At 36.4% G+C, this 20,584-nt stretch overlaps 1 protein-coding gene across 3 annotated transcripts in view; it reads right to left on the reverse strand.

Annotated features, from left to right (window-relative positions):
• Window positions 1-5,826: 5,826 nt before the first annotated feature.
• The window catches only part of TRIM36 (tripartite motif containing 36), a 64,016-nt gene continuing 49,258 nt past the window's right edge, over window positions 5,827-20,584 (reverse strand). For 2 of the 3 annotated variants that reach the window (XM_036741506.1, XM_036741505.1), the window contains exons 8-10: window positions 13,436-13,729; window positions 9,884-10,181; window positions 5,827-8,107 (exon numbers count right to left, since the gene is read on the reverse strand). In XM_036741506.1, coding sequence (XP_036597401.1) covers window positions 7,753-8,107; window positions 9,884-10,181; window positions 13,436-13,729 — 947 coding nt within the window. In that variant the 3' untranslated portion in view covers window positions 5,827-7,752. The remainder of the gene's footprint in view (window positions 8,108-9,883; window positions 10,182-13,435; window positions 13,730-20,584) is intronic. The other variant, XM_036741507.1, reaches the window with a different exon arrangement.

Here is a 20,584-nt window from a genome sequence, read left to right on the forward strand (position 1 = left end):
TATTGAGTTCCATTGTTTCTAATTCTACCTTGCTAATCTGTTTAGTCAATCAATAAACATTTATTAAGTGCCTACTCTGTGCCAAGAACTGTGCTAAATTCCAGGGATAAAAAAAAGAAAGACAAAATATAGTCCCTGATTTGTAGAATTCACAGTCAAACGGAGAAAAGCAGCTCTACCCACATGCTGGAGGTGAACTCTATCACAAATAAAAATGGAGCCAGCTGGGAGGAGCGTAGGCACAAATTTAGAATACAACGGTAGTAAGACACAAACGTAGAATACAAGTAATGCAAACAGGAACTCACAACCCCTGGTACTGCAAGGCCTGGAAGTCTTTTTGTAAAGTCCTCCTTTGACTGTAGCATTTCTGCTGGACAAGCTACTCAGTGGGACTCCTGAGATCTGCTTCTTTCTTGAGTCCATAAGCCAGCACTTTCCTCAACTTCTGAGAGATCACACTCCTTGAAGTCCTTTAGGGACTCTCTTCACATTCATGTCTATCATGTTTGTGTGTGTGTGCGTGTGTGTGTCCACATTCATGTCTACCCTGGGTGTGCATCTGCATGTGTGCATGTGCATGTGTGTTGTCTGCTCCAAGCTGGATGCATTTTCTTCTGCTCCAATGACAAGGCTGATAAGGGAAAGTCACCTCCCAAACTCTCTGCCCTTTGATATAAATCATAGTATCTGCCTTCAATGCCTGGAAACCTCCATTGCTGAATTGAGGTTTCACATATAGGCCCAGGAGGTATGACTGATTCAACTAATTACAAAAAAATTCTTGTAGGGTGTAAGATTCCTTCTTCTAATGGCTAAGGCATGTACTCTCAAGTTGATTTAAGTACTTGTTCCCACAGTTATTGAGGAACTATGGGGAAAAAAGTATGGGGCAGTCAGATGGTTCAGTGGATAGAGTGATAGGCTCAGAGTCAGAAAGACTTGAATTCAAATCTAGCCTCAGTCACTTACTAGCTGTGAAACTCAGGGAAAGTCATTTAACTTCTGTTTACCTTAATCCAATGGAGAAGAAAATGGCAAACTACCCCAGTTTCTTTGCCTAGAAAACCCCATGGATAGTATTGGTCCACAAGGTCACAGAAAGTCAGGCATGACTAAATCCACTGAACAAATGGGAAAATTATTTAAAATGTTCTTTGTACTTTGTGATTATATTCTGAGCCTACTGCAAAGGAAAACTCTCTTACTCCTTCCTTTACACTGATGACATTCTGGACTTTGATGAAATCAGCTCAAGTGGGAAAGAAAACTTCCCTAACACATCAGATTTTTTTGAAGCCTTATCCCAAAAAGTGAACTTTTTGACTACAGTGAGAGCTTTGAGGAAAAAGATGGAAAGCATTTTGGTAGAAATTAGGTTTAGACCAGGATTCTTAAATCATGTACTAAAATAAGCTAAAAAATACTTGTATGATTTGAGTAAAAAAGGTTACAATACTGTATTTAAGGAAAATAAAGGAGAAACGACAAGGCACACTAGGGAAGAAAGAGATGACAGGTCACGCCACCACCACCACCTTGACCACCATTTTCCCTTGGATCCTGATGGAGCTATCTTGAGACCCTGAACTCAAGAGCCTTTGAAATAGCAATGCCTCCGAAAACAGACTTGCTTCTAGCCCATCTCCCATTGCTGTCACTGAGGGGAGAAATCATTGTGGAGGAGTCCACATTTCTTACCACCAATTTTGCCTCCTCTCCTACCCCACCCTCGTCCTGCTTCCATCCCTGTCCTCACAGTCACCATCATCAAGGGAAGTGGCTCCTGTGGAGAAGGGGCTAGCCATCTCCACCAACTACCAACCACTACTCATAAGGAAGGCTAGCTAGCCTAGCTGAAACAGAAAGGTAGGTCTTAAGGAGAGACAAAAGGCAGCATATGCCATAAGGTCCAATCACCATCACCGTCTTGACCAGCATCTCTTCTCAGACCCAAATGGAGACAGCTCAAGACGCTAAAACTAAGACACTTAGATATAACAGCTTCCAGTGTCCCCAGCCATCATCCTGAGAAGCAAACTCTTGTGGAGATGCAGCCTGCTGAATGTTCCTGCAGGACATACTGACACAACTATTGAAGACGCAGAAAATAAAGTCCTTAACACTGTCAAGTGGTTCAATATCATAAACTATTAAGATTTTATCAGTGGAAATGACATTAAAGTGGAAATTACGTTGCTTCTCTACCTTAAGGATCATGGGACTTTTCTATCTTTTACAATTGAAACCTTCCAAATATGTTGTGTCCCCCATTTCTTGTCTATTTGCATAAATGCTAAGTACTTAATAAAGTCTTCTTTTATTCAAATGATGGGAATACTTCTACAACTATGGCTAGAGGAAGAATTCATAACTAAGCAAGGGATATAGATGATCATAAGACAAAATATAGCATTTTGATACATAAAATTAAAGTTTTTGTATAAAAAAATCAAGGCAGATAGAATGATGAGAAAGTGTTAAAAAATCTTTGTAAAAAATATTATTGATAGAAACCAAAAATAAAGATAAGGGAAAATGACAAGTAGGTAGATTAAAAAATAGTCTAAGAATGTGAATCAAGTTCTACAAATTAGAAATACAACCTATGAATAACCACATGAAAATGTTTCAGTCAATAAAAGAAAAAATTTTAAAAAACTCTGACTTGTTACACTCTACAAATTGGCAAAAAAAGGGCAGTGTTGGAACAGATATGAGAAGACAGGCCTACTAATAATAGTTAAAGCTCAAAATTGGTCACACTGTTTTGAAAAACAATTTGTAATTATGCAAGAAAAGTAACTAAACTGTTCAAACCTTTTAACCCTGGGATTTTATAGTCATGCAACCCAAGATGATCAAAGAGAGAGAAGTCCAATCTACACTAATATGTTCATTAAAATACTTTTTGTGTTTGTTAAGATTACCATCAATTGGGCAATAGGTAAATAAACTTTTATGTGAATATATGGATTATTATTATGAAGAAATAATAAGTAGGAATTAAACATGGCAAGATTTTTGTAAGAACTGATGCAGAGTGATGTAGGCAGAACTTACTGTATTTCTATACAAGATACATAATAACTCCGAGTGAAAAGATCACTAAAAGGAAGACAAACTCTGAATAACTGAAAAACCAATAATGCTCCCGGAGAAGAAATGAAATATACCTTTCTCTTCTCAGTAGGAAAGGCATTAAGATTATTTGATTTAACTGTCCTTTGTTTTTGCTTTGATTTAAAGGAGGGAAGATGTGTTGCAACTGCAAGGTTGCTAGGGAAATATCCAGACATGACTATGATATAAAACCAAAAGGCATCATTAGCAAAACCTTTTTTTTAAAAAAAAAGTGAAATAAAAGGAAATGGCAATTAATGAGTCAGCATTGGTTCATCAAATAAAAATCATGCTAGACTAACTTCATTTCTTTTAGAAAAAGACTACTGACAGAATATACCTGGATTTCAACAAGGTCTTTGACAATCTGTGCAGGAGACAGAAATGTGTACTGTTTTGATTACGTGGATTCAGAAGAACTGGACCCAAAGAACTGTGATTCTTTGGTACCTATTGGTATTATATTTGTGGGAGTTCTCCAATATAGGACTTCTATTGGGGATATGGAAGCAGACAGAGATGGCATGCTTTTCAAACTGACAGATGACAAACAGGTAGACACTGACATAATTATAAGGGTCCAATAATATCTTAATATATTAGAATGAAAGGCCAAACAGAATTAGATGAAATTTAGACAAACTTAGCACTTGGATTAAAGAAAAACTCTGCTAAGTATATAGTGGAGAAAGATATAGTCAGATGACAGTTTATGTGAGAAAGATTTTAATGAACTGAAAAGCTCAGTGAATCAAATGTGACTTGGTAACTAGAAAATCTTATGTAACTGAAGGCTGCACTAACCAAAAAACACAATATAGAAATTATAACCTATACAGAACATAGGGGGCAGCTAGGTGATGCAACGGATAGAGAACTAGGCCAAGAATCAGTAAGATCTGAGTTTAAATCCAACCTCAAACATTCAATAACTGTATGACCCTGGGCAAGTCACCTAACCCTATTTGCCTCAGTTTCTTCATCTGTAAAATGAGCTGGAGAAGGAAATGACAAACTAGTCCAGTATCTTTGCCAAGAAAACCCCAAATGGGATCAACAAAGAGTCTAGACACAACTGAAACAACAGAAGAACAAGAAGTTATGATCCCCACGATACTCTACCCATGGCAAACCCAAACTCCTGATAAAAAGTTGCAGGTGCCCTATTTTAGTAAACAATCTCAGGTGCATCTATGATGGTACATAGACTCACAGTCATGCCACAAGAACATCGCTGGAAGAAACTTGGGGAAACAAGACTGCTTGCTGCCTTTAAGTATTTGAAGTACTATCATATCAAAGAAAGATTAGATATATTTTGTTTTACCACAGAAGTTGAAACAAGGCCAAAGGGTGGAGGAATATAAGGAAAAACTAACACTTAGGAATAAAAATGGAATGAATTGTACCTTGGAAATCAGTGAGTTGCCCATCACTGGGGGTCTTCCATCATGTCATATCATATCATAAATAAGACTACTTGCTGATGATGGAATTCTGGTTCAGAGATGGCCGGGCTGGATGACCTCTAAAGTTTCTTCTAGTTTTGTTTTTTTTTTTTGTGATCATCTCCATCGTTTTCCTATATATAACCTAAAGCCCAGCCTTTAAACAACAACATTAATCTTCCTGTGCTCCTCAGGTAGGATGTGATCCACAGACAGTGTGCTTACTGAGGGATAACTTGCTTAGATTGATCTGTTACCCTGAAAGGGGAAAAGGTAACAGGAAAGGTTTGATAGCCTGGGGAAAGACGCAGAGAGAAGAGTCATAGAATTTTAGAAATGGAAGTGACTTTAAGACATCATCTCATCCAAGCCCCTTATTTTTATACATCAGATAACAGTCCAAAGAAGTCAGAACCTTGCCCAAGATCACTAGTAAGTTAGAATTCAGGAATTCTAGTGCCCAGTCCATTGCTCCTTCTACTATCCCTGCTGCCTTTTTTTACAAACTAGATAGCAGTGCTTTGTCTTACGAGATCTTCAAAGAAAATAAAGAAGCTATATAAGCGTTTTGATTTCCTATGACATTAGAAGTAGCCATATCAAAGACAAGTACAGAGATGAGCCTTTAGAGTGGGATTTCTTAGCCTGGAGTCCACTGATGTCTTTGATAAATTTCTGAGGTCATAAACTTGGATTGAAAAAACACTACATCTTTGTTTTCACTAATCTCTAGAAATTTAACCTCTAGAAATTTCCTTCAATTGTTTAAAAACATTCTGAGACCTCACTAGACTACTAAAATGACACTCAAAAAAGGTTAAGAATTTCTATTCTAAAGGCCTGGCACATACTAAGAACTTAATAAATGCTTCTTGCCTTGCTCTAGAGCATATCCCAGAGGTCATTTTTTTAAGATGCACTGATAGATTTGTACCAATCCACACACTTATGTGGGATATTCTTTCATGATTAATTTATTTGAAAGACAAATGTTCAATGCATAGTTATTTCAGGCCAGTATGAAACTTTCAAAGTAATTTTAAGAAATTCTTAGAATTTAGATTTGTAAAGAAACAAACTGCTGCTTCTCATTTTTATTTTTCTTTCTAAAAATCAAATGAACAGTTATTTACAGCTGCACAATTTCAAGTGAAACTTTCCTACTCTGGTCAAAAGCTCTAAGTTTAAGAATATCTACATGATTTACATTCATATAAAGGTTTGAGAGATTCAATCTGTAAGCATCAACACACGATACTTTAGCAATTTTATTGTATAACAATCCACATACCACCATACATTTTTTAGCTTAGCCTAAGTCATAAAGTGCTGTTATCAGATAAAAGTAAGCAAATGCTACTGAATATTGAATTTCTTCTAGCCCACGGTGTGTTCCAATTGAACAATAAATTGTATTTTTTAAAAACACTTTAACCTGGTTTTTTGGTTTAAAACTGGAAAGAGTAATAAGCTGAGGAATTATCCTATTAAATGAGCCCCAAAAAGTATTGTAATGTCATCCATCTCAATCAAGGGACAAGACTTTAGTATCCATAATTACCTAATCTTAATAAACAAAATTATTTATTGAAACTATACAATAAAGGTGACAGGCAGCATGGCATAGTAAATAAAGAGTCAGTCTTTGAAGACAGGAAAAACTGGGTTCAACTCCTGACTCTGACTCTTTTTGGCTGTGTGACCCTGGGCAAGCCACTTAACTTCTCAGTGCTCTAGACATCTAACTCTCCTAAGACAGTAAGTTGCAGGGAAGGTACGCACTTTTACACTGGTCAAGGGGCCTTTCTTACCTGGGGGTTTCCTACATCAATGAAATCAAAGGTCCAGTCCCTATATCTGTATCATCTCTATATAATAATGTAGACACATCCTTTAAAATTGAACATGAAGTTCAGGCATGCAATGGTTTTGTGATCTAAACATTCCATTTATAATTAATTTCCTCCAACTATTAAGGAAAGTGCTTTGATACAGTAAATATGCTATATTTGGTTGTGATTCTAAACATTTGTTTCTACTTGCTTACTTTGCAAAAGGTTTATTATCCACACCAAGTAACAACACAGAGAAAATGCCAAACAATTAGACCATTAGCTATTACTACATTTTAGAATATTTTAACGCTTTAAAAGATAAACTCATAAAAAGCACTTGTGCATGAATCATTCAAACATAAACCAGTAAAAACTGAAATGTAATAGGCATACTGAATGAAATTAAATACTCAAAATATAATGGAAAAAGAGCAAATATTTCATTTAAATATCAGTGCACTTGGAACTAAGATTTCCTAAAACTATTTATTGAACACAAATTCAGTGTCTTCCCCCAACTTTACTATGTTTGCCTAAAGGAGAACATAAATTAAAACTTTTTTAAATTACTCTGAAGGATTACATGGACTGAAAAACATCCATCTTTGAATTAATTTTAATATGTCCAATAAGAAACCAAGTTTATTACAGTTCCATATGTGAGAGTGTTTAGGAAACAACAGCTTCTGTTTCCAAGGGGAGGAAAAGCCTTTAAAATATTATTATTTTATATGTATTGCAGAAGATTTGGTTTCCAAAAAAATCAGCTACAACAAGTACCCTATCATCATATATTATCAATAGCTTAGAAAACACTTTAAAATTCATTCTTTCCTATTTGAGTATGTTACCATCATTCTTATTCTCCTTGTTCATTATTTGTCTGTAAATTTTATTTTCCTATTAAAAACAAATACACGAGACACTATTTAACACTAATTTCTCTCCATAAATTATTTTTCAAAATAATCTTTCTTAGGACACAGACATGATAAAATGGGATCTCTTTTGAATAAAAAATTAAGATGAAAATTGCTAGCTGACAATTTCACATTTCCAACTCACAAAGACACTACTCATCAAAGAAAATTCAGTTGCTAACTAACTAGTTCAGTAGTAACTTGAGAGGAAAATGCCCTTAACTCCATCACAAAGAAAAGCAGAATAATTAAGATGGAAGAAAAAACTATTTTGGTTTTTTTTCTGTGTTTTAAGTAAAACACACATACACACAAAACAAGCATGGCAAAAGCACTTAGGAGATTTGTAATTAGTTATGACTGTTAATGCTAAGGCATCCTTTTGCTCAAATTTCTCATCCTAAGCAGCATCAGTAGATCTTTGTTCTACATGTCATTTTGGTATTCCAGATACTTTGCCGTGATGGGTTCTTCAAGCTGAATTCCTCCACTTCCCATTAATGCAAATGCAGGATACATCGTACCTGAGCAGTCCACTTGGCGCTCATAAAGGCATTTCATGAGATCTGCATCATAGAACCCAACTTTGCCTTTATCATAGTCGAGGAAAATTCCTATACACGTTGGCATGGGGAGAACTCTGTTTTCAGGTTCACTGGAAGAAGTAGGTGTCTTGGGAACAAAGAATTTCTTCATGCCTACAGTAACTAATGTAAAGGGTTGTGCTGAGTCAAAGCAGGTATCTTCACTTCCACTGTCATGACCGCTATCTTGCTCATATCTAAAATGAGAAAATAACTGTAATACACAAATTATAACAATTTTATCTATATCAGAAGACCTAGTGTATTTTCATATACACATTCAAATATCACACTCTAGTCTAAACAAACCTCTGTAGTAAAGTACAACTAAACATTTAGAGTTTTTAAATAGGCATTCAACAGAGTAACTAATGTAAAACATAAGAGGCAAGCAAGTTAATAACAGCTTATATTTGTATAGCGCTTTAATGTTTACAAAGCACTTTCATCCTAATAGCTCCTTACTTGCCTTAATAACTGTCATAGCTGGGATTTGAACCCAGGTCCTTTCAGATTAGCCTTCTCCCCAATAAGCTGCAGTTAATCACCTACCACGAAAACCATTTGAAACAAAAGAAGCATTACAACAGTGTTCGAAATCACCTATTTTTCTATCATTGTCTGCATTTCCACCTCTGTTCTTTTATGTTCTAAACATACCTCCATTAGCACTACATTCTTGTCTCACTTTTTCCTATAATAATTTCTCCTCTTTTACCAAGAAATACATACACTTTACCTCTTAAGAATTATGGAATTAAAGGAAAGATATTAATATCCCTCATTGAAAAGCATGAAAATCTTTGCTACCCTTTATTTCTTTTGAGGAGAAGGGTAGATAATAGGATTCTAGTTAAATTAATGGGGGCAGGTAGGTGGCACCGTGGAGAGAGCTCTGGGCTTGGAATCAAGAAGACTCATCTTCATGAGTTCAAATTCAGCCTCAGACACTTACTAGCTGTATGACCCTGGGCAAGTCATTTAACCGTGTTCCTCATCTGTAAAATGAGTTGGAGGAGGAAACAGCCTCAGTTTCCTCAACTACAAAATGATCTGGAGAAGGAAATGGCAAACCACTCCAGTATCTTTGCCAAGAAAACCCCAAACAAGATCACAAAGAGTAAGACATGACTAAAATGATGAACGAAAATTTAAATTAACAGGCCTGGTAAACTCTTGGGCCTCGATTTTTTAATGCAGAAAAATCAGCAACATTTTTTTAGAATTCCCAGGGCCAGAACAGAATTCCCTTGGTTGGGGGTTGTGCCTGTCAGATGCACAAGGGCTATATGTATAGACTATTTCCACCTATCCTTATATAAGGTGACTACAACTACAAATGAGTAAATGATACTGGTTACCCTCTTTCTAAGGAGATTTAGTAGATTTAGGAATAGAAAATCCTAGCATTGATCACATGTCCATTTCAGCACTATTACATAAAATCGTATTAAAGGGAAGTTTTTTTTTAAAGTTTTATTTACCACAAGAAAGTATATGTTACTATAAGTTAGTTGTAAGGCAACTTGTTGTTCAGCCACTTTTCAGTCATGTCATAACCCCATTTGGGGTTTTCTTGGCAAACATACTGAAGTGGTTTGCCATTTCCTCCAAATAATTTTACAGATGAAGAAAACCAAGGCAAACAGGGTTAAGTGCCTTGCTCAGGGTCACACAGCTATTAAGTGTCTAAGGCCAGATTTGAACTCTGGAAGATGAGTCTTCCTGACTCCAGGCCTGGCACTTTATCCACTGTGCCACCTAGCTGCCCTGAGGTAAGGCAACTAGAGAACAATAATTCAGTGGTATTTCATCCAATAAGTAACATATATAGAAACAATACAATAGTAACAAATATAAGCTCTATAAATGGAGGTACTGAATCTAAGCCATTTTTAGACCTACCATGAAGTGCACTAAACCTTAAATTGACCCAAAGTGACCATGTTCTAAGAGAGTAAAGAAGAATCTACCTTGGGCTATTTATATCACGAGGATTATGGAGCCATTCTTGTAGTTTATCATTGGAAGCAACTCCTACTTTAACCATGTATGAATATGGTTCCACACGTAAGGCCCAAAAGTGTTTTCCTTTGGTGATTCCAGTGTCTCCAATAATATAATCTAAGCTTGTGTAACAGCCCACTTGGATACGTTCAGCAGCAAGAAGAAGAGAAAATCCAGCTCTACTGTCCACACGGTCTCTCTTTAGATTCAGCAATAGATGTTCATTGTTATATCCACATTTTTCATCAAAGAGAAAACTAAAAACTTAAAAATAAACAACTAAAATTAGCTTGAAGCTTATTAACATTTCAAAACTGTAATGTATCAATTTGAGTAAAATTCTAAATAGATTTTACTGTTCAAAATCCATAGTCATCTAATAAAGCATAAAATTAAATTAAATTTCAATTTCTTTGTACACCAACAGCACAAAACTATGTGAAGGTTGGTACCTGAAACCACTTGTGATGACAATTGAAAATGTTTTTTTAAATACATTGTTAAAAGACTTAATACTCTCTTTAAAAATGCTACAAAAAAGACTATATGCTGCCCTAGTCATCTAAAAAACAAAAGATCTAGCTTTGAGTGAAACCAAAATCTTGTTAGCTAATTTCAGTTTTGAAAAGAATTTAGTCAAGTTCCATTCGCAGTTCTATGACTACCTTCAAAACAAAACGACCACTATGATCAATATCTAATTCATAATGGTGGAGTTAAGAGTACTAGAATGCTGCATCAAGTTTCCCTTTTAAAATATGTAATTTATATTCTAAAGATTTAGGGAGCTGTAAATGTTTTCTTCATATCCCTAAGACCACAAACTATGGTTACATTAATCATATATCCCTCTATGAAAATACCTCAAAACACAAAGGAAAAATCTCACAAATTTTTAAGCCAAAACCATTCCAGCTATCCATTATAATATTTGTGAGGAGGATTCAGTGCTGAGTAGAAACTGAGACCCAACCAAATCTGAAAACTAAATTAAGGACCTTGAAAAAATTGAGACAAAAAATTAAGGAATAAGTACAGGTGACAAGAAAACAAAACTATCACTTTTGGAGACCCCTAGATAGTCAACCAAAAAACTAGATGAAACAATTAACAATTTTAGCAAAGTTGTTAAAATAAACCCATACAAATCATTAGCATGAGGGGCAAATCCCATTTAAAATAACTGTAGAAAGTATAAAATACTTGGGAATCCATTTACCAAGACAGATACTGGAATTATATAAAGACAACTATAAAACACTATTTATACAAATAAAGGTACATCTAAATACTTGCAGAAATATTAATTGTTCATGAGTAGTACAAGCCAATATAATAAAAAGGCCAATACTACTCAAATTTACTTATTCGGTACCATAGTAATCAGACTACCTAAGAATTATTTTATAGAGCTAGAAAAAATAATAGCAAAATTCATCTGGAGGAACAAAAGATCAACTATCAAGAGTATCAATGAAAAAAGAAATATAAAGGAAGGAGGCCTTGCAGTACCAGATCTCAAACTATACAGCAAAGCAGTGATCACCAAAATAATTTAATACTGGAAAAGAAATAAAGTGATCTGATCAATGGAACAGAGATCAGGTACACAATATACAGAAATAAATAAATACAATAATCTAGTGTTTGATAAACCCAAAGATCCCAGAAATCAGAGCAAGAATTTATTATTTGACAAAAATTTCTGGGAAAACTGGGAAGTAGTTTGGCAGAAACTATTCATAGACCTGTAACATCTCGCACAATATACCAAGATAAGGTCAAAATGGGTCAATGACATAAAGGGTGAAATCATAAGCAAATCAGGTGAGCATGAAAAAAATTACCTGTCAGATTTATGGATAGAGAGAGTTCATGACCAAAATAAGAGATAGATTCACAGGAACGAAAATCGGTAATTTTGATTACATAAAATGTAAAAGCTTTTGCACAAACAAAACCAGTGAAGCTAAAATAAGAAGAAAAGTAGGAAACTGGGGGGAAAAATTTATAGCAAGTTTCTCTGATAAATGTCTCATTTCTCAAATTTACAGAGAAGTAAGCTAAATTTATAAAACATATGAGCCATTCCCAATTGATAAATGGTCAAAGGATATGAGGAAGAAACCAAAATAACAATAGTCATATGAAAAAATGCTCTAAATTACTAATAATTAGAGAAAACAAATTAAAACAACTCTGAAGTACTACCTCATACCTATCAAAAATGACAAATGCTGGAGGAGATGTGGGGAAAACAGGTACACCCATGCACTGTTGGTGGTGCTGTGAATTAGTCTAATGACCATTCTGGAGAAAAATTTAGAATTATGCCCAGAGGGCTATAAAACTGTGCATACCCTTTGACTCAACAATATTACTATTAGGCAGATGAAAGAAAAAGGAAAGAATCTATACGTGCAAAAATATTTATAGCATCTCTTTTTGTTGTCATAAAGAATTGGAATCTGATGGGATGCTTATCTACTGGGGAATAGCTGAACAAATTGTATTATTTGACTGTGATGGAATACTATTGTGCTCTAAAAACTGACAAAGTGGATAATTTCAGAAAAATCTGGGAAGATCTATATGAACTGATGCAAAGTGAAATGAGCAAAAGCTGAAGAACAATCTACACAGTAACAACAAAATGACAAGAAAAATCAACTGTGAAAAATTTAGTAACTATAATCAATACAATGTTCCACCACAAATCCAAAGGACTCATGATATAAAATGCTATCCACCTCTAGATAGAGAACTTATGGTCTCAGAGAAGAGAGATTGAAGCATTTTTCTTGCTTTTTTTTTCAGAACATTGCTAATGTGGAAAATTTTTACATGATTGCATATGTATAGTGACTATTAAAAAAAACAAAAAAGTGAGACAAAATATCAGTGGCATAGTAAAGGTTGTTGAGTGTTTTTTGAAGACACTGAAATGAAGATCTCTGACCTAGTTGGTGACACCTTGCTGTCAACCCTAAGAAACCCAAATTTAAGGAGGGGAGAGGGAAAAAAATTAGTTAATATAAATTCCCAAAGCATAGACAAGGATACTATTCTACCTTACATGACAATAAAAATTAATGAATCTGCCAATTCAAGATATGAGACAAATGAAAAAAGTGAGAAATAACATTTGGATATCCAAATGGTAATTCTAATAACCAAGTTCAATAGATTTTCTTTAGGCTTACCAATAAATCACAGAAACAGCGTCTTTTAAAAACACAAAACTCATTTAAGAAAGGATTTATGTCTTTTGGATCTATGTCAATAGCTATCTTCAAATGTAGTTTCATTTGTCAATTCCAGATATCAAACAAAAATGTTGATACATTTAGACCACAGGCTATTTTGTCAACTCTAAGTCAGTCTACTACCCCCAAAAATGAGATATCATCACACTAGAATGGTTTCAGATAAGTCTTAACTAGTGGCAGGATTTGTAATTAGATTATTTATCAAGACTCTTTTCAATTCTGTGTTTCTTGATTGAAACTACATAGTACCTGGAGCTGGAGGAGTATGGAGAATCACTTCTCTGCTGCAAGGACTACAGACAGAACCTTTATATCCTCTCACTCTGAAGGCATAGCTACTGTTATTTTCAAGATCAGAAATTACTTTACTGGTACTATTGACCTCTAGCTCACTCCAGGTTAACATTTCTTCTTCTCTACTAATCTTTCGATATTCAAGAATATAACTATCAGCTTTATTCTTCTTTTCAGGAGGATGCCAGCATATCAAGGCTTTATTATATATTTTGCTTTGTTCTTCATTGATTTCTGGTATATCTACACCTAGAATGAAATAGAAAGCAATATTAAACACATACATTTCAGACCCAGGATTTTTTTTTCTTCAAAAGTAACTATGCTGACATGCTCTCCACGGTTTCTTGCATTGCTGTTAAAAATTGTCTGAATTTTTGACATGGGAGAACAAATATGTATATTTATCACTACAATTAAAAGAATGAAAAATGAAATGAGAGAGGAATATCTGGGAAATGAGAGGCTGAAATAAAGAAGACCATATATCATGCCTGTAATGATATACATATAATAATTTTTAAATACTATTTACTCCAATTTTTCTATATGTTGAAAGAAAATCTTTGTTTAGGGATAATTTCTAGTTTGTGCATTGCGTCTCTAAATATATTTTAATCAATTCAAAGACCAAACCTTGGGGATTTGACTTTTGAAAAATGAAAATAGAATCAGTGGAATGTATTACATAGATTCAAAATAAAAGTTTAACGACAATTACACAATGTCCATTCATTTTCTTCTTAAATAAAAATTAAGAGTATTTCAAGCTTCAATTTAGGAAAAACGTACTTAGAAAAAACTTTTAATTTGGGCTTTTCAGAAAGATATACAAATAAGCATGAAAAAAGTGACTCACTTTTAAAAAAAATTTTAATCTGTTAATACTTTGCTACCAAACTTAAAGTTAATTTTTCTATTAATAACTGATGAACTGGAAGCATATAGTTTGTAGGTGGGGTTGTGTATGAATAGTGAAGAGAAGTCTATCTTTGGCCAAATAAAATGTTTCAATAACGTTAATTTCTTAAAAAAATCTTTTAATCAGGAAACAAAAAGATCAACAGGAAATATTGGTGTTATATTTATAGTGTTTTCTTTTTTCAGCTTGATGTCTTGCATTTGTTTAATTCTTAGAAAGAAAAATCCTGATAAAGCATAAAAGTACATCAATCAATCAAAACTGAGTATAATACTACAGGGGAAAATATCCCTTTAATGAAAGAGAGGACTTCCAAGCATTCCTAATGGAGAGACTAGAGCTGAATAGAAATTCTGAAATCCAAAATAGAAGTGTCAAGAAAAACAGAAATATTTGAAGGAATTATACAATGTTGAATTATTTATAAGAGAAACAAGTTTCTCCTCAGAACTCTAATATCTTCAAGGACCACAGAAGGAGATATAAAGTGAGTCTGAGATTTTTTTTAATATATTGATTATCTTAAAAGGAGAAAAAGGAAGAAAAAAAGACTATCCTGGGGGAAAAGGTTATAAACTTAAATCTCAAATAATCACAGTGACAGAGAAAACTATTAGGGGAGGCAGGGGGAACAGGAATCACATGAACTTCACTTTTATCCAAACCGGACAAAGGAGGGCTGAACACATACAACCCTCCCAAAGTGGAGAGTGGAATATGAAATGGGGATTAAAAGGAAAGAAAGAAAAAGTAAGAACCTGTAAGTGGATAGAGGGGAATGGAAACAGCAAAAGGCTAGTGAAATAGAAGCAGTGCATATCAATTATACATTACTACTGAGAGTTATAAATGAGACAGCAGAATAGAAGGAAACAAACTATTAACAATCATAACCATGAACATGAATAAGATGAATTCATCTATAACAGAGAGGGCAAAAGTAGAACAAATTAGAAAGCAGAATCCAACAATATGCTGTTTAAAAGAAACATATTTTAAACAGAAAGATTCCTACTGATATTAAGAGACTAGAACTAAATATGATGTTGAAAAAAAAACAAGAATACCAATCATGATCTTACACAAGCTCAACAGTAAAAATAGTTGATTAGAAGAGATAAAAAAAGGAAACTATAGGAAACTAAAGGAACCTCAGACAATAAATTAATATAAGCACCAAATGGCATAGCATCTAACTACTTAAAGGAAAAGTGAATAAATTAACGATGATAAAGATAGAACTTCTTAAAACACCACCTAGACAAATGTAATAAAAAGATAAACAAGGAAGGAGTTAGGGACTTGAATAAAATTTTAGAAAAGTTGGATATAACAGATTGCTTTACGGTTTTGACAAATCAATATAATAAAAATGAAAATATTGCCTAAATTAATTCATTTATTAAGGGCCATACCAATCAAATTACAAAAGGCCTTAAAGAGCTAGAAAAAAAATCATCTGGAAGAACTAAATGTATTCAAGTATTTCAAAGGAAAAAAGTGGGAAGGAAAGGAGACTACTAGTGGTACCATGTGGTACCATATATTAGATTATACTACAAAGTAGTAATCATTTGTACACTTTAAAAAAAATAGAGAGATTATCAATAGAAAAGATCAGCTACAGTAAAGGCAATCAGTGAATGGGAAGATCTTTCCCACCCATTCACTGGGCTTCGGGGGTGGGGCTCTCAGGGTCCTGGGGGGAGTGGCTAGGACTAGAGCCAATGGTAGGCAGCTGAGTTCTGGTCCATGTGATGACATGAAGTCTGTGGTGGGAGGAGCTTGCTGAACGGTTGGAGCAGAGCTAAGAGGCAGTTGGTGAGAGCAGTTAAGAGCTGAAGGAGAGAGGAAGCAGTAGGCTAGCTGGAACACAGCTTGGAGATTGTGGCCTCCTGGTCACAATTGTGAGATGGGCATACTGGTTTTGGAAGGTTCTTGCCAGGACGTAGAATTGGGGACACTGGTCTGTAGGTCTGCTACTTTTGAGTTTTTATCCATAAATGCTTTAACTCCTCTGCCTTCTACTTAGAGAATTCCTTATATTCTGTGATTTCTGGACCATTCAGGCATATTCACAGTTATCTTTGAAGTCATGAATTCTGCCTTAATGATACAGCTACAAAGCTAATTTTCTAGAAAGCAAATGAACACAGGAGCACAGTTTTCAATAAAGCCAAAGAGCCCAGTTACTAGGACTCACTATTCAGCAAAAACTTCTTAGAAATTTGGAAAGCAACCTGAATGAAAGTAGATACCAATGTCTTAGACAATATACCAACATAATCTCCAACTGGATACATAAGACATAAAAGGACATCATATAAAAATTAAAAGAGCAATAAAGAAAATACCTTTAGGGGCAGAGTCAAGATGGCAGAGTAAAGCAGGGACTTCCTTGAGCCTTCCCCCAAATCCCTCCAAATACCTGTAAAAATGACTCTAAACAAATTCTAAAGCTACAGAACCCACAAAATGACAGAGTAAAACAAATCTTCGGCCCAAGACAACCTGGAAGGTTGAGAGGAAAGGTCTATTGCACCAGGCTGGGAGAGGAGTACAGTCCCACATGGACCACACCAGCACAGCCAAGACTGGAGCAGGCCTCAAGGGACTGAATCACTGGCAGCTGTGGCAGTTTCCAGACTTGTCAATCCACAAATGACAAAGACAATGTAGAAGGTCAGTGGAAAAACTTTATCAGACCTGGATGAGAGAGGATCATGGTCTGGCCCCAGCCCCAGGGCAGTGGATGTGGCAGTGGCAGTGGCAGAAGCAGCAGCGGCTGCTTCCGGAGCTCCAGGCCCACAGACAGTGGGGAGACTGAGCAGTTGATCAGAGGGGGATTGCAGGGATATCTTTGCTGGCACTGAGGCAGGATTTTCTTGCTTTGCCCTGCTTCGATCTGGGTCACAGTCCTGGGTGGGGGCGGTCCTGGTGTGAGCAGGAGCACTGATATGGCAGGGCTTGTGGCAGCTGTGGAGAGGGAATCCTCCTCACAGTTCCAGGGCAGAAAAGAGTGCTTGAGATCACTCACAGACCAGAGCACAGGAAAGGAGAGGAATAAACACCGCTTCTTTGATCATACCACCTTGGAAGAACTGAAAATTTACAGGCGCCTAGAAGTATCTCTGAAAACAGCTGCACAAAACCCGTGAAACTTGGGACAGTGCACTCTCCACTCTGGAAGCAGAGTCCTATTTGACAAATAGCTCAAAAGTCAAGTAACTAGCTGGGAAAATGTGCAAACAGCATGAAAAAACCTCAGAGAATCTTACTTTGGTGACAAAGTGTTATGGTAATTAAGGTGGGACTTTTTTACTGTTTTCTCTTTTGGAATGCTGAGGTAATCAAGTACCTTTGATGAGTCTTGCCTTTCAAATGTAATGGCAAGCAAAGTGGACTTTTTGTTGTCTTTGTTTTGGAGTGCTTCTCAGCACTAAAGAATCTTTGATTGAATCAGGAGTCTTGGATATCCTGATTACCTCAAGGGAAGGCCTAGTTCACATGAATTTGAGTTATACCTTGTGACGCCTTTGACCCTGAAGAAGCATTTAGGTCACGTGGGTTTGAGTCACATAGTTGTGAAGTCCTTTGACCCTGAGACTTGTATATAAGATCTGGGATTGGCATTTCATCTTTGGGGGGCACACTCATTGAAAGAGTGCTGGTGACAAGACTCTGGGTAAGCCATTGAAGCAGCCACCCTGGCTTTAAAAACCCAGATGTTGTACAGACAGCTACAAGCCTATCTACTGGTTTCTGTTATTTGTTCTGTTTATATAATGTATGCTTGTAATTTGTTTGTATTCTCTCTGAAGTTCAGGGTATTGACTTTTCCCCCAAACTAAGTAAATGATATATGTATGTTCAATTAAAGTAAGATTGTTAACCCCTTAAAGCTCCTTTCCTTAGAAAAGCAGATCATAGAAACTGTGCTGGCAGCCCTCCTGTGTGCTGGTGTTATTGGCCTTAAACAGCCACAGTAGCAGCAAGTAGCATTGTTGTTATACAAAGAAGATCAAAACATATAACCAGAAGAAGACAACAAAGTCAAAGCTCCTACATCCAAAGCCCCCAAGAAAAATATGAATTGGTCACAGGCCATGAAAAAGCTCAAAAAGGAATTTGAAAATCAAGTAAGAGGGGGTGGAGCCAAGATGGCACCTGAAAAGCAACCACTTGCTTAAGTTCTCCTCCAAATCCCTACAAACACCTGTAAAAAATGGCTCTGAACAAATTCTAGAGCTGCAGAACCACAAAATAGCAGAGGGAAGCAGGTCTCCAGCCCAGGAGACGCCTGGATGGTCACTGTGAAGGGTCTATTGCATGGTGGTGGGAGTGACGCACAACCCAGAGTGGGGCCACGCCAGGACCAACCAGACCAGGAGTCAGGCAGAGCAGGCCTTATGGCCATGAATCATTGAGTTGTGGCAGTTACCAGACTTCTCATCCCACAAACGCCAAAGATCACAGATCAGGTTAGTGGGAAAACTGCTGGATCAGGGGAGAGAGGTCCAGCCCCAGCCCTGGGGGTGTTGGAGGTGGTGCTGCATCAGTGATAGCAGCCAGAAGCTCCTGCAGCTGCTTCCAGAGCTCCAGCTGTGGCTGCTTCCGGGAGTCCATGGCTCAAACAGTGGGAGGAATCAAGCAGCAGATCAGAGCGGGAGTGCAAGGAGCACTTTGCTGGCACAGAGGCAGGTTCTCTTGCTTTGCCCTGCTTAGATCTGGGTCATAGTCCTAGTTGGCAGTTCTTGGGGGAGGAGGAGCGCTGCTGTGGCAGAGTTTGAGGTAACAGTGGAGGAGAAATGGCTCTGAAAACAGCAGCGCAAGGCCCCTAAAGCTTGGGACAAAGTACTCTCTACTCTACAAGCAGTCATACCCTGACAAAAAGCTCAAGAGTCAAGTAGTTGGCTGGGAACATGAACAGGCAGCGAAAAAGGATGCAGACTATTGAATCATTTTTTGGTGACAAAGTAGAGCAAAACATACAGCCAAAAGAAGTCAACAAAGTCAAACAGCCTACATCAAAAGCCTCCAAGAAAAATATGAATTGGTCTCAGGCCATGGAAGAGACCAAAAAGCATTTGGAAAATCAAGTAACAGAAGTAAAGGACAAATTGGGAAGAGAAATGAGAGTGAAGCAAGAAAACCATGAAAAACAAGTCAACCAACTGCTAAAGGAGACCCTAAAAAATACTGAAGAAAATAATACCTTAAAAAATAGACTAACCCAAATGGCAAAAGAGCTCCAAAAAGCCAATGAGGAGAAGAATGCCTTGAAAGGCAGAATGACCCAAAAGGAAAAAGAAGTCCAAAAGACCACTGAAGAAAACACCACCTTAAAAATTAGATTGGAGCAATCAGAAGCTAGTGACTTTATGAGAAATCAAGAAATTATAAAACAGAACCAAAGGAATGAAAAAAAGGAAGACAATGTGAAATATCTCATTGGAAAAACTACTAAACTGGAGAATAGATCCAAGAGAGATCATTTAAAAATTATTGGACTACCTGAAAGCCATGATCAAAAAAAGAGCCTATATATCATCTTTCAAGAAATTATCAAGCAAAACTGCCCTGATGTTCTAGAACCAGAGGGCAAAATAGAAATTGAAACAATCCACTGATCTTGTTGTGCCGAAAAAAGCAAGCGAGACCCGGATAGAAATTTAGATGTGGATTTATTGAAGTGTGTGACTGTTCAGAGTAATTACTCAAATCTAACAGCCCTGAGCAAAGGGAGAGAAAGAGTATTTAAAGGGAAAGAACACAATTAGATTTCCGTGGAGATGGGGACACAAACAGTGGGAGAAGCTGAGGCAGGCTCATTTCTGTGGAGATGGGGACACAAACAGTGGGATCCGTGGAGATGGGAGTACAAACAGTAGAGTGAGCTGGGGCAAGATGGAGAAACTGGGGTAGGGCATAACAATCTCCTCTTGAAAAAGATCCCAAAAAGAAAACTCCTAGGAATACTGTCACCAATTCCAGAGTTCCCAGATCAAGGAGAAAATACTGCAAGCAGCCAGAAAGAAACAATTTGAGTATCGTGGAAAAACAATCAGGATACACAAGATCTAGCAGTTTCTATATTAAGGGACTGAAGGGCTTGGAATATGATATTCTGGAGGTTAATGGAGCTAGGATTAAAACCAAGAATCATCTACCCAGCAAAACTG

This window comes from Trichosurus vulpecula, chromosome 1 (genome assembly GCF_011100635.1).
Source record: "Trichosurus vulpecula isolate mTriVul1 chromosome 1, mTriVul1.pri, whole genome shotgun sequence".
In the NCBI taxonomy this organism is placed as follows: Eukaryota; Metazoa; Chordata; class Mammalia; order Diprotodontia; family Phalangeridae; genus Trichosurus; species Trichosurus vulpecula.